This window comes from Bos mutus, chromosome 16 (genome assembly GCF_027580195.1).
Source record: "Bos mutus isolate GX-2022 chromosome 16, NWIPB_WYAK_1.1, whole genome shotgun sequence".
NCBI classification, from domain to species: Eukaryota; Metazoa; Chordata; class Mammalia; order Artiodactyla; family Bovidae; genus Bos; species Bos mutus.
The window spans coordinates 14,012,471-14,026,934 of record NC_091632.1 but is presented as its reverse complement, the minus strand read 5'-3'; the positions used below and the strand labels follow the sequence as shown (position 1 = coordinate 14,026,934).

The 14,464-nt window shown below is 34.7% G+C and overlaps 1 protein-coding gene across 4 annotated transcripts in view; it reads right to left on the bottom strand.

The window, feature by feature from the left end:
* Positions 1-1,674: 1,674 nt before the first annotated feature.
* RCOR3 (REST corepressor 3) overlaps positions 1,675-14,464 on the bottom strand; it is a 53,228-nt gene continuing 40,438 nt past the window's right edge. For 2 of the 4 annotated variants that reach the window (XM_070384729.1, XM_070384730.1), the window contains exons 10-12: positions 13,767-13,824; positions 4,705-4,946; positions 1,675-4,248 (exon numbers count right to left, since the gene is read on the bottom strand). In XM_070384729.1, the coding sequence (XP_070240830.1) occupies positions 3,904-4,248; positions 4,705-4,946; positions 13,767-13,824 (645 nt within the window). In that variant the 3' untranslated portion in view covers positions 1,675-3,903. The remainder of the gene's footprint in view (positions 4,249-4,704; positions 4,947-13,766; positions 13,825-14,464) is intronic. The other 2 variants (XM_070384732.1, XM_070384731.1) reach the window with 2 other exon arrangements.

Sequence of the window (14,464 nt, the reverse complement as noted above, 5' to 3'; positions counted from 1 at the left end):
GGACAGTGATAGATACCTTGTATTATTCAGGATTGTCTTAGTTACTGATAGTTGTACCTTATCTATTTAAGTAAGACTAAGTTAGACTTTAAACCTTTCTTAAAATGACTCAGAAAAAAAAAAAAAGACATTATATAAAGCATTCTGAAGATTACCCTTTTTGCCATTTACAGTGTGAAGACCACTCCTAGGTATCTTCACTTTACTTTCCAACATCTTTTCCTGAGCCTACTCATTCAAATTCCAGCTTTAGGATTGTAAAATTCCGATCATCACTCAGCAAAGATCCATTCCCTATCACTATCTTACTTTAAATCCAACGACAATTTGTAAACATCTCAATCCAACACTAATTTCTGGTCTTCATTGTTTCTCCCTTAAATGTTCTTCTGAAAACATCAAAAGGGAAGATAATGCCACATGGCCTTTTAGACACAGACCCAGTGGCTCAGTGGTAGAGTCCACCTGCAATGCAATGCAGGAGGAGCCACAGGAGACATGGGTTTGACCCCTGGGTTGGGAAGATCCCCTGAAGGAGGGCACAGCAACCCACTCCAGTATTCTTGCCTGGAGAATCCTATGGACAGAGGAGCCTGGCGGGCTACAATCCACAGGGTTGCCAAGAGTTAAGACACGACTGAAGCGACTTAGCATGCATACGTACAGAAGCACTCCTCGTAATGTTTACCCCCAAACCAGTTACTAAAATTTATTGTTGCTGAACATCCCTTCACTAAGGCAGCTAATCAAGATTTAAGCTGGTAGGAGTTACATGGACCTACTTTTTCCCTGAGAGCAGTGATGTACTACCACAAACACATAAAAAAATGAGGTAGTTTCTTGTAGACATTATATAATATAGCATGGTTTCACAAACTTTTCTTTCTGTATTCACTTACTCTGTAATCTTATGAATGATGTATCTATAATGAATGTCAAAGTTAAAAAATACACATTTAATTGTGTTTCCTAGAATCAGAATGTATTTGTCGTTTATTTTGGGAAAGCAAAAAGGGAGAGATCTTCCTTTGAGTTCTAAGATTATTCTTTTTGAGAAGACGCTGCCACCCCGGTGTTAAAGTGATCAGCAGTTAGTAATATTCATGGATAACATTCTTTTCATAGCAGGAAGAAACATTAAAAGAATACAATGTGTTTAATAACTAAACCTGGTACTTTAACCAAAATACTTGCGAGATTCTTCATACAGCTGAAGATCACTATGGTCAGGGTTTTTTTTTTTCGCTTGTTCTCTGCATCTATTCCTAAAAAGAATGTAGGCCTATATTAAGACAAAATTTGACATTCTTTCATTTTTATTTTACATTATATTTTACTCACTTTATTGTAAGATTATTCAGAAAACGTTTCGATAGTAACCTATCTTTACCTCCATCAATATTACACTGGAATTAACTCATATAGAAAAAATATTTTTTCATGAATATTAACAGATGTGTCAACAGCATGATTTATTTTTAGTAGGTAATGAAAAAAATACTTGGGTGTAGATTTTTTTAAACTGATAAAACTTGAAATTAATGAAATGGTCATTAAAAGATTTTTAGGTTTTGCTTTTTTTTTTTTTATAAAAATCAGTATTTAGAATTTCACAGTGAAGAGGTCCTAAATTTCTCATACAACATGAAATTATATAAAAATAGAAGACATAGACATCTTTAACTCTTTAATCCTTTGATTAAGCAGCAAGCATATCACTCTTCCAGGCCAAACACTGCTTAAACAAAAAAGAAAAATAATGACGTGCAAAATATTTACAAAATATGCAAAGCACACAATAAAGACATCTCACTATATACATGTGTCATATTACTAATGAAGCTAAGAATTTTCTACTGTGTGCTCTAGTGTACGGAAATAAAATCACAGCACAGCCCTCAGATACAGCACCTTTGCTCATGGTTGGGATAGAACGGATTTTAAATGAACCACAATATACTCAACAGCTGGACAGATGCTGGTGCTGACCAACTTGACTCACATATCCCACACACCGTATACTGAAGGTCTACTGACAAGAGACAAGACGATAGAAGCTGTAGAGTATGCACATGTGCAAGACAATCTAAATACTTTTAAAAACGCTTTAGATATTTTAAGATATATAACTGTCCCCATGGCTATTAAAGTAAAAACAAGTATAAATTCTTGAATATTAAGAATTTTAAATCAAGATGATCCAGTGAGAAAGAACACATCCTGAAAAAAGTTTTTAGATTATGTTAGAACTTAAGGTCCTTATGGAAATAAATGGTCTGAACTTCAAAAGGAAAACCAATTAAGGGATGTAAGTCAATAGTTCTTTAACGCTTTACAGCCAAAGGTAGGGACTATTTTTCTAACATCTGGAGAATATATGACATCTCAAAATATAAACTAGGGCCTCCGATGTTGATCATTTTGTGAAACAGCTCTAAATGTGAGACTGTGAATGTGCAAACATTTATCTTTAGTTCCACTAGTATAGCAATCTAAGCAATCTGTCCCTTTGCACAGGCAGGTCATGATTCCAATATGAAATCATTGTATCAAAAATATTAGTAATACATTGTTGAAATACTATCACTTGTAAAATATTCTTTGTAGGTGCTTAATGATTATGTGTTGAATTGAGAAGACTTGAAATTTTTGTTTCTTTATAAAAAGGGTCTCAGCACTTTAACAGCACAATTGTGACAATATACTGATGTATCTTTGGATAACACAGAACAAATCCTTAAATTTATTTTATGAAATAATGATGATTTAACCCTAAACCAAACCCATGAGTACAGGTTGGCTGTAAGGAATACACAAATGTATCCAAATAGTACAATAGAGATTGATCAAGAAAACATCTTTTATATTAAATGCAGACCATATTAATAAGTATGAGGGCAATTTAAAGTTCATAACATAAACACAAAAAGGGTATTGTAAATAAATGCTTCCAGAACCACTATTTCCACATAACTGACAAAATATAATTCTCTTCTAAAGTCCCCAAATGGAGGCAACTACTAGTTAAAAGCTGATAGCATTTAGAAACATTAAAAAAAAAAACAACATTAACTCCATTTTTAAGGAACTTAAAGACACTGTACTTTAACAAATGAAGTCCTCATTGTAATTATTCCCATCCTCTTACTACTGAAAGATGGCAAGTCAATGACCTTTAAGCAAGGACTTTGCACTAGGACCCTAAACTGTATGTTAAAGGGTTAGCAGGTTCAGTACATTCTTTGTGGTTTCATATAATTGCTTTGCAATTGATAAAATTGCTTTCTTTTAAAGGAATATATTTAAATTCCTTTAGAAAAAAAAGCAAGTCTTTGAAAAAAGGGATATGCAGCTATAATTTCTTAAATATGCATTAAATGAACATACGTCAAAATCTGAAATGCAGGTTATCTATTCTTGCACTCCTAACATAGGAAAATGTTGTTAAAAATTAAATTAAAGAAAAAGAGAGAAATAGTTGAACATCCTTAACTTATGAAACTTAAGGAGTTTTCACAATTCCTAAGTCAATATTCCTGTACTAAGAGCCTTAACTATGAAGAGGCAGGAATATAAAGATTCTTAATAAAATAAATACAGTAAAAACAAAACAAAAAAACCTCGGTATATAGAATACTTAACCTCTTTTCCTGTAACGAGATCATGTCGCTGAATGTATACTCTAGAAAGGAGGCTAACTGTAGGCCTTCTGTTGTGTAACATTTTAGTTGTGTGAACTAAAAAATTCCTTAGACATCCACTTATGAGAGCCCACTGGCCACAGAACTAGTTTGCAGCCTCAGTATCGAGAAGAATTATTCTTCCCTCTTTTGCATCAACAGTCAGAGGAGCACTGGTGTGATTATGGGGTGAAAAGTTACTGCAGCTCTGTCCAAGTTAACTTTAGTGCAGTGACGACTGTGAATCTGTCTGAATTCCGATAAGTGATGGTGGCTGTTGGCCACCAACCGCGGACAACACTGGTCTTGGATTTAGACGGGGCGGCATGGAATTAGCGGGGCGAATGAGAGGTGGCGGAGGCTGATTTAAAGTTGGCCGGGGCTGGATGAACCGAGCCTGCTGCTGGAGTGGAGGAGGCTGCCGGTGAAGAGCCGGGGCCGCAGGCAGTGTTGGACGAAGAAGTGGTGGTGGCTGGTTCAGAGCGGCCATGGGGGCTGCTGGCGTTGGAGTGGATGACGGGGCAGGAGGTGATGGACCCAGAGTCCGAGGAGCCTGTGGGGTCTGTGCCTAGAGGTGAGGAAACAAAAACAAACATATGAGATGACAGTTCCTAATGGACGTTAGTACAATATAGTTTGGGCTGTCACAGGAAAAACAAAACAAATCAAAACAAAACAAAAACATAACACCAGTGTTTTTTGGAAGCACAAGCTTCTTTTATTTTAAACAAAACAAACCAAAAAAAGCAACGAAGCTACCAAACAGGCATCTTTATTAGTAAACAGCTTAACACTGGAAATAAAAATAAATTTAAGAAAGAACAATACACTCTCCACTCTTCTAGGATCAGAACTTAGCGTGTCATTATGACTTAAGAGTCACGAGAGAGGCACCACTGAGTAAGTGTATTGTCAACCTTTCATGCTCGTTTAGCTAGTCCTCTGACAAATTAGCCTTACAGAACACCACATGAAATGGTGATTCCTCGGCTCATATTAGCTCAAATTCCATACGCAAACACACCTCCTCTTCTTCATCAGTGCTCTTCCCTGATGGCACATTAGAAGCACTTTTTGTCTCCTCCCCTAAAGTAGAAGCATCACCATTAGAAGCCTGGGTTCCTTGTTCTGCTTCCCACTCCTGCAATACCTCCTCTAAGTTAAACCGACGCCTGTAGTTTACAAAGAAGTTCTTCACTTGGCCAACAGTCTTGTTGCCAATTACATCTGCAATAGCTTGAAAATCTTTACCATATTTGCGGACACCTGGAAGGCAAAGTAAATAATACACCTGTGAAGGATCAGTAAGGAGAGCTGTGTGTACTACACATCACGCACACACACAACATACCAGCAATGAAAATCCTTTCCGATAAACTCTGCTCATGTCTCAATTCTGAGATAGAGACTAAGATATCAGGGTCACAGATGGAAACTATCAATTATGTCATTTCATCGAGCCAGCCACTTGCCTTCAACTGAACAATCAGAAACTTACCATTTTTTACATACTCAGTTATTTTCTCCAATCCTCTCTTGAACTCTCAAATACAGTCCATTTATTGTAAAGCATTGAATTCTTTGTTCCATCCTCAATTCCACATTCATTTATTTCCCTAGTAGCCAGTCACCTAAATTTGAGCAACATCGTTTGTAAACAAAACTGGATGGGAATGAGCCATCTCTTTTATCCCCTCAATGGACTGGGTGAGTCGTCTTAGGGTTCCCCCGTTAAGAAAAGCATTGTGATTTTGATCTTAATACCAACTTCTACATAGTTATTTGCCTATCCGTACCAGGTACCAACAAACAGAATCGAGATAAGAAATTAAACATAAAAAACAGGAGAATTACCACAATCTGATGGACAAAAAAAGGAAAGCTATTTTTCAGAATTTGTTGGATTTTAACTCATCTAATAGTTCTAAGGTCTGTATATATGACAGATTCCTAGCTATGCTCGGTAGCCTAAAGAATTATAGTGGTGACTACTTGTAGATACTGTGTTTATCACTGCTACCTTAAATTTAAGAAGGACTGTACATTCAGTTATATAAAAAGACCTAACATAAAATTATGGAAGTTTCTTTAAATGTAGGATAATATTTGATTTATGAACTCGAGACAGTCAATTATGCTACAGAATTTAAAGTGACTTTACATAATCAGATGGATAATAATTTGCTCTTAGGGAGTTTTAAAGGAAATCCATCCTACTCATTCTAGAAAGAGATATACCTAGCTTAAAATATAGGAGCTGTCAAAATTTTGATTTTACAATTTGATAACTGCTTTTTAAAATACCAGAAAACAGTAACTCATTAATTAGAGATGAGAAAGGAGAATAAAAATACTGATGTCTATGATAATTGAAGCAGCCAGAAATAGAGGGATTTAGATAAACTTAACATGTATACAATCACATGTAAGAGGATAACATAAGGGCACATTAGTACACCGGCAGAAATGCAAGACATGTTCTTACTGACACCTATCTGGATGCTATACCTATTATCTTCAAGAACCAGCACAAATACAATTCATGTTTTAAATTCTGCACTTATTTTATATTGAAAACTTGGGAATAAGTATCTCTTGTTGCATTCAATTTGCTAGACTTGACTCTATGGGGAGTTTCTTCCTCTTAGAACATTCTGGGTAGGAGGCCTGACATATTAAACTATAATCCCATTGTTAATAAAGAATTCAGGATTTGTAAACTATGCTCATTTGCTCCGTTCTCAAAAAGAAAGACACGTGCATGACAACAGAGTAATAATGATACTTAAACTTTGTTTACAATATTTTATTTTATATTCATTTAAAACATAAATGAATTTATATTCTCTTAAATCCATGAGCTGATTTCCAGTTAGAACTTCATAACTGAGTATAAATTCTAATGGTGACTAGGCTCCAGTGAGAGTTTATCTGACAATAAGAACCCAAGGTCATTTCATATTAAAAGTACGTATATACAAAAGCCACATATTCAAGTACTTCTCTACTATTTGTACTTTAGAAAACCGCAACTCGAGACAGTTGCATTGAGAAGCAAATACTAATTGGAAATCACACACAGTGTTCTGTCAATGTACTAATTTTCGTAACAGATTTAATTTACATTCTAGAAACGACCAAAGCTACTAAATACATGAATTTAGAAATGAAAACTTAAATCTAGGATTAGATCTTCTATATTCTTAATAAGAAGTCATATTAAGAGTAACTCTGACTCTTAAGTCTGCCAATATTACAACCCTCCAAACACTCACTTGTTCAGCAAAATATACTCCAAAACATACCACTTAGTTGCCCCCATGTCTAGCTCCATTATCTAACTGTCCCCTCTTCTGACTCTATTTTTTTTTTTTGGTCTTCCACTTTATTTTCCCTTGCTCAGTGGACTTCACCTTGTCACTAATATTGCTGCATTTCCAGAACTACATGTCCCAAACCAAAACTACTTCCTATAGGAACTTTAGTTTACTCGGACACTTTGGATTTTCCTCAACTCACCTAGGTTCTGAGTCACCTAGGTAAGTTCATTATTAACTCGTGTATGCTTGTCCCATATCAACTACTCTGTGAAGTCTTAAGGTTCAGACCATAGTGCAGACTTCTGCAGTCTGGCTAAGGATCTCGATCACGTCCTGAGAATAAGCGGGCCTGGATATTAGTGCCCTTAATCTGCAGGATGCTTGCGCCATATGTGGAAGAGCTAGAGCTCCTTGGCAGACTCCTCTGGACAGACAGCAGCCTCATCTGTCTGTCTCAGTGTGCCATGAAAACCTTCATCATTTTCTCTGTATGCCATGATTGAACCAGGTTGGAAAGTACCTTCCTATGGAATACAAATTACCACCAGAATTACTACAATGCTGAGTACAGAGGAAGTACTTAGGAAATATGGTTGATTTTTTTTCTCCATGGAGCTTCATTCTATTATTCTTCCCCAAGCTACAAGAGTCACACCTGGCTGACTTCTTTATCATTTTTACGTTCCTAGTGATGTCACCAACAGCGTATTTTGGTGAGAAGGTGGAATTCTTAAGCTCTGTACTGTGGCTGATTAACAAGTCAAACTCTAGTGAAACACCAACTGCAGACTTAATGGACTGACTCCACCTTCAGATGAATCCCCAACTAGGCTTTCGGAAGTCAACCTAGCAAGGTAGCAGTGCTGAGCAACTACTTTAACAATCTATGATTTCAGAGCTGCTTTAGTTACAACTTGGACCTGGGAGGAGGGTGGTCCATTCTTTTTTCAGTTTATTAAAAACAAGGTCCCTCATATATATATATATGAATTAGTGCTGAAACGACTTGGGAAGTTCTTACTAAAAAATTTTAAATTTCTCCTTCATTTTCACCAATAAATACTACAGGTATGAGAATTTTGCTATGCTTTAAAAAATGTTCAACTTGATAAAAATTCTAGGCAAAAGAAACACACAGAATGTGAACGCTATTAATGACCTGAAAACCCTGATCTTAGTATGCTAACGATGGATCAACTTGTAGATTTCTTCAATAAACAGATTTTTATGATCTGAATTATATCCCGCATCACAGGCTGAATAAAGAAAGTAAAACTGTGAGACAATATGACAATACATCTATTCCTAATTAGTAACTCTATTTCCTTATGTGAAGTACTGTCTCTATTACTTTTAAGTGACAATTCACTACAGGTATCAAAAAGTAAAAAAGTCAAAATCATCTAGGAACTCATTATGAATTCACAAGTAAATATAGAGTATTTTTCAAATCTCTAAAAAAAGGAAAAAGATTAAATCTCCCTCTCCACCTTAAGATGTAAAAGGCTCAGGTCTATCTGAACCATTTTTTAAACTAAACTTGTGACCTTTGGGCTTCCCTTGTGGCTCAGCTGGTAAAGAATCCGCCTGTAACGTGGGAGACCTGGGTTTGATCCCTGGGTTGGAAGATCCCCTGGAGAAGGAAACGGCTACCCACTCCAGTATTCTAGCCTGGAGAATGGACTGTATAGTCCATGGGGTGGCAAAGACTCAGACATCACTGAGCAACTTTCACTTTCACTTTTTAGGACAAGAGGTCAGTTTCCAAAATTTAGTGGGGAAAAAAACTTGAGAGAACCCTGGAAGAGGGAAATTAAGTATTTCCCAAGGAGAGGAGAAAATTGTTTTCAAATTTCTAAATTTGATTGGAAAGTTACAGTGAAACAACATGGCTCCTACACTGCCAGATGATATTATATAATCTTTATAATACAAACTTTTAAAGTTTTGTTTGGGAATTAACATAAAAATATAACTCATTAGGATACTGTGTTATCATGACATTTCATTTTCCAACCAATGTTCTTCTATATTATCCAACCAAGAAAAAAAAATGTATATATTTAGAGCTTTGACTAGCAAGACAGTAACTTTAGGAGTTAGGAGCATTTGAAATATGCTGTTTCCCAAATCTGGACATGGTATTTAGACTTTTTTTTCTTAGATAGAAAGGATATCATAAATCTGCTTTCAGTGTGTTTAAAAAGTTATTTTTAAAATCTTTAGGACTTAAAAAAAAAAAGCACCAACATTACAATAACAAGCTATTTTTAGGTCTAGGTAATGAAAATTTGGGGGATATTTTTCCGTTTCTTAAAGTGAGCATGTACTTAGTATAATTAGGAAATATTAATTTTTCAAAAATCTATTTTTTAAAATAAGTTACATTTAGAAACTCCAGAGATGTGAGGTCTTTCTTATCAATAAGAGATTAATTTTAAACTTAAACCATTCAAGAACATGCATTTCTTTTCATCTGTAAATCTTGTCAAGAATTCCTATTAAAAAAGGTAAAAAATGTATCAACAGCACTGAGACAGTGACTGGTGCATCTGGGCAACAGCTAAAAGTCAAAATCATACATTCTCTTTTGAATCTTCCCACCTTTCTTGCTACAAGTTTAAACTCCATCCCCAAATGCTGGCAATTGGGAATCATTAACTATCTGATGCAAGCACATCAGAGGACTGACAATTACACTTCTGAGCCTCCATTCTTGTGATATCATCTATAACAGAAGAAACTCTAGTACAAACAGGTATCTTTTAGAGGAAAAATATGAATCTATCTCCACCTCCTGTTGATCATTCAAGTGCTAAGCATCATGTAAGGATCATTACAACCCTTACGTCTTAATCAAAGACTGAATCTCCCCACCCCCTTAGCACTTTAGGGACCATTCTAGCTTTTTTTTTTTTTTTTTTAGGAGATAAAATTAGAATGAAGACAATTTCTAAACTTGCAACATCATTTCTCCTAAAAAGGAATGAATATATAAACTATAGGGAGAGAAGGTAACATTTAACCGTAGGCATAACTCATTTGAACATAGTTCTGTCATTTCCTGTTTCAAATGAGAAAGCAGGAAATACGAGAAAAAAAGAAACACTAAAAATTAAATTTGACTTCTTGATAAAATTAGAGAAAAAAAATGTTACGCTATTTATCCTAATACAGCACAATATTTTAGTTTGGGAGCATTTTTTTTTTTAAACACTAATGACTATGAAATGAATATATTTAAGAGGAAACCTAAAAGAAACATGTCAAATATTGTATCCTATGCTTCTGCTCCTATATACTTTAAAGAGTAGATGTTTTGCACTATCATTGCTATTTTTTGAAAACAGCTAATAAATGTTTTATTTTATATGAAAAAAACAATACGACCAGAATCAAATTCCTTTCTTAATTCTTGTTTAATAAGGAATTTTATTATATGAATATCAAGATTCATCTTAGGATAATTTCTAAAGCACCACAGATTAGGAAAAATATGGCACAAGCTACAAACAGGGATATTTCCCTATTAAAACAAACATGTGAAGACTGTAATTGGTCTTACTGTTAACTGATTTGTTATAATTTAGATACTCAAAGCTGAAACAGATTACATAAATTGTAGAAACACCATTCTTGGTAAGTATTTTAAGAGGATTAAATTAAAGCAGCATTTATAATATCCCATTTGGGGACTCCTGAAGAATGTTACTGAAGTCATAACATAGCTAGGACTAAAATTAACATAATAAAGTGACAGATACACAAGTAAAGGCAGACATTCCTATCTGGTCTAAGCATGATTTTTCCCCTTCCAAATAAGGGAGAAAGAAGGGAAAACAGCTTATTTATTTATTTAAATATTTACTGTTAAAAAAACATTTATTTAAATATTTATTTACTATTTAAATGATTAGTACTTAGTTAACAACAACATGAGCAGGTGGGAAGTAAAACAGGAAATATGTATTTAAGCTCTAGGAAATGAACTTAATACACTTCTTTGATTTTAAGAATCACAACACAAAGTTTATTTAATAGTGGAGCTCACTAGTGACAAAAGAGTCAACATTTCTCTCTCTAGGTCACTTTAATAGTCAAGTATGAGCAAGATAAAATAAAGCATTTAACAAATCAAAGTTAAATCAGAATCTGTATGTAAAATGTCTTGAATAAAAAGTTCTATATAAATTATGTTAATATCAAAACACTGAAGTGGCCATAGGAATAATATCATATAAAGGTTTAGCATAAATAAAGATTAAAAAGAAGAAGAAAAAACTAAAAACATTTGCCTGCTAAGGCAAGTACTTCTGGATTACAGATGTTAAAATAAGAACTGCAGTTATGTACTTTACCCACACCAAGACTCAGGTACAGGGGATATTACTATACGATTATAAGACACACTTTTGAGCATTATATAAATATATGGGCACATGAGGCAAAAATGGCACTTTTTAACCCTCCCTAAAGAGAAGGCAATGGCACCCCACTCCAGTACTCTTGCCTGGAAAATCCCATGGACGGAGGAGACTGGTAGGCTGCAGTCCACGGGGTCGCTGAGAGTTGGACATGACTCAGTGACTTCACTTTCACTTTTTACTTTCATGCATTGGAGAAGGAAATGGCAGCCCACTCCAGTGTTCTTGCCTGGAGAATCCCAGGGACAGCGGAGCCTGGTGGGCTGCCGTCTATGGGGTCGCACAGAGTCGGACACGACTGAAGCGACTTAGCAGCAGCAAAGTAACTATGTCAGACACAAATACCTTTAAGTTGCTTTACTTTATGTAACAAAAACAAAACCAAACAAAAAACACAAGACAAAACCAAAAAACCTAAACTCAAAGTAAAAACTTCACAGTCAAAATAAATAAATAAAAAACAGACATAAACATACTACGAGAGTGCTTTCAAAATCTTAAGAACATGAATCTTTCCATACAAATTGCTGCATGAGTATAATTTATTTAAGGATTACTTTTTAAATGAACATAACAATAACACTGAATATCCTCAGGAGAGAGGATATGTTTGATTATTTCTAGAAATACTCTATTCTTTTAATGTTTAAAAGCTGAAATAATGTCTGCATATACAGCTCAACTCTCTAAGTAAATCTTGCTATCGTCTTTCTCTTGAATACAGCTTTTCATAATATCCAGTACCCAACCCAGTCATAAGATTTGATGGATCCTACCACTTAAAGTAGTACTGTAGAACAGTATCAAATCTTTTCTCTGTACCTAGAGAAAGATTAATCCAGACTTCCTAGGCGATTCTCTTCAGAAAATGCTTTCACTGTGATCATTTCTTATATGAGAGTATAGGATTAGTATACTAACCTTTAAGAAAATAAATACTGGAAAATGGAGTTAAATTCCATAGGCTACCATCATGAAGGGAAACAGGCTTTAACATCAGTCAAAGGAATACCTACTCAAAAAACTATGTTAGAACTATAAGTCATAATTCTAAATAAATATGAGACAATTGTTGAAAATAATTTTTAATAAAAACTTTTAAATTGTCCATTGCAAAGAGCTATTACTGAACATTATAAACTAATTCAACTTTTGTTCTGACTCGTTCAGAAACTTAGTTCTACGATTACAGATGTGCTAACTGCATGGCCAGCACTCTGCCTGTACAGGATCCAGTATTTCTGTTTATGAAATGACTGTGCCGTGCTGTACAAGCCAAAGGGAAGGCTGACATTATCCTACTGGCACCCTGCTGTACATCTGCAAATCACAATGGGGGCGTAATCCTTACTTTAATTCAAACTGCAAAGTCTTAATCAATCTTTAACTATATTATTCTCATATCTGAATGATACCTGCACAGTTTTTGAGTTAAATATGTTCTCTATGTTTGAATACTCCGAACTGTTTTTAAAGATGTATGTTTCACTGGGGCCCAACTCTCTTACAGTAGTTAACTTAGATTAAAAAGCCATGGATACTCAACACAGAGGGCTCAGCCAAGAAGAAACAAATTGTAGACCAAACTTAAACTATACTATCAGTCCTGTAGACAGTTCATCTTAAAAGGAAAACAAACCTACAATACTGAATTGCAACATACAATTTGCCCTTAAGTAATTCAAACACAAGAAAATCCAAGTTTATAGTGCTTCCAATTTGCCCGTGGGTATTCATAGTACAAAAAGTTTTCTGCCATACAATTCAACCAAGCATTCTTACAAATAATTGCATTTAAAACTGCACATGTATATATATCTATATATAAAGTCTCTCTTTTGTATAAATAGATATATTTAAAGTCAGGTTTTGTAGCATTCAGTGGCATATCTCTTAAGTAAGTTATGGTACACTGAAAGTTAAGCATATCAAGAATATTTTCAGTACCTGACAATTATCAACTACAGAGTAATCAGGGAAACCAGAAACACAGTAGTTTATGTTTGTGATAAAGAGTTATTGACTGATACAGTAAGAATGAACCCAAGAGCAGGAATACTGAAGCAGAGGCACCCAGAGACCATCTGACTTGGTCAAGCCTGTCATCACCATCATTCATTTAGTGCTGAGAAGGCATCACATGCTGTTCAGGACCCAAAATGCACACAGGCTCAGTGTATCACATCCACAAGTACAGACCAGAGTTCATGGTCAGCAACACTGTGTGGAAAACACAAGACCCCTTTCTTGGTCCACTTCTAAAGGAAGGGGAGAACTATGGTAGTCACCTTTCATGACAAATTAAATAATTATTAACAACAATAACTGCTTATCTTTAATACCTTGCACTGCTAGAAGCTGCTCCTCTGTGGTCCAACGGGCATTAATTTTCTGATTTGACTACAAAATTAAAGAGAAGTTTCCTAATGAGGATATGAAGACAGACATTTTTCCAAAGTGCTTATTTTTTAAAAACTTTTCACCAAATCATAGATAAGAGATTACTAAAACTCTGATTCATGAGGATTTCATTTTTATAAGACTTAAAAAATATATTTTGAATTACCTTTTACCAACACAAAAAAATAATGAAAGGGAAATGTACCAATTTGGGAGAAAGAAAAACATTCACACTTATACCCTAGTCAGAGATATCAAAACTGAGAAAAATCTATTAATCACTCATTTTCCAACTACAATGTTCCTATGATACACTGCACATGTTAATTTTAGCCTAGTTTTAACATTTAAGAGACTTTGTTTTCTTTACAGAAGGGTGACTCTCAAATTTCTTTTCTTCATATTTAGACTAAACCTCTTCTTATTCCATCAAAAACAGTGTTGTATAAATTAAGGTACAAGTGTAGATAAGGCCTGTGCCCTAAATTAATATTTCTTTAAATTTCTAAAGCAGAGAGTGACCGAGTATATGAATAGATTTTCTCCCAACACTTCCTACATTCATCCCAGTATTTTTGTTTAAAAAATTTCTCAGTTTAAGATTTTGACTATGGCAGTATTACAGTATTAAACATCTAAC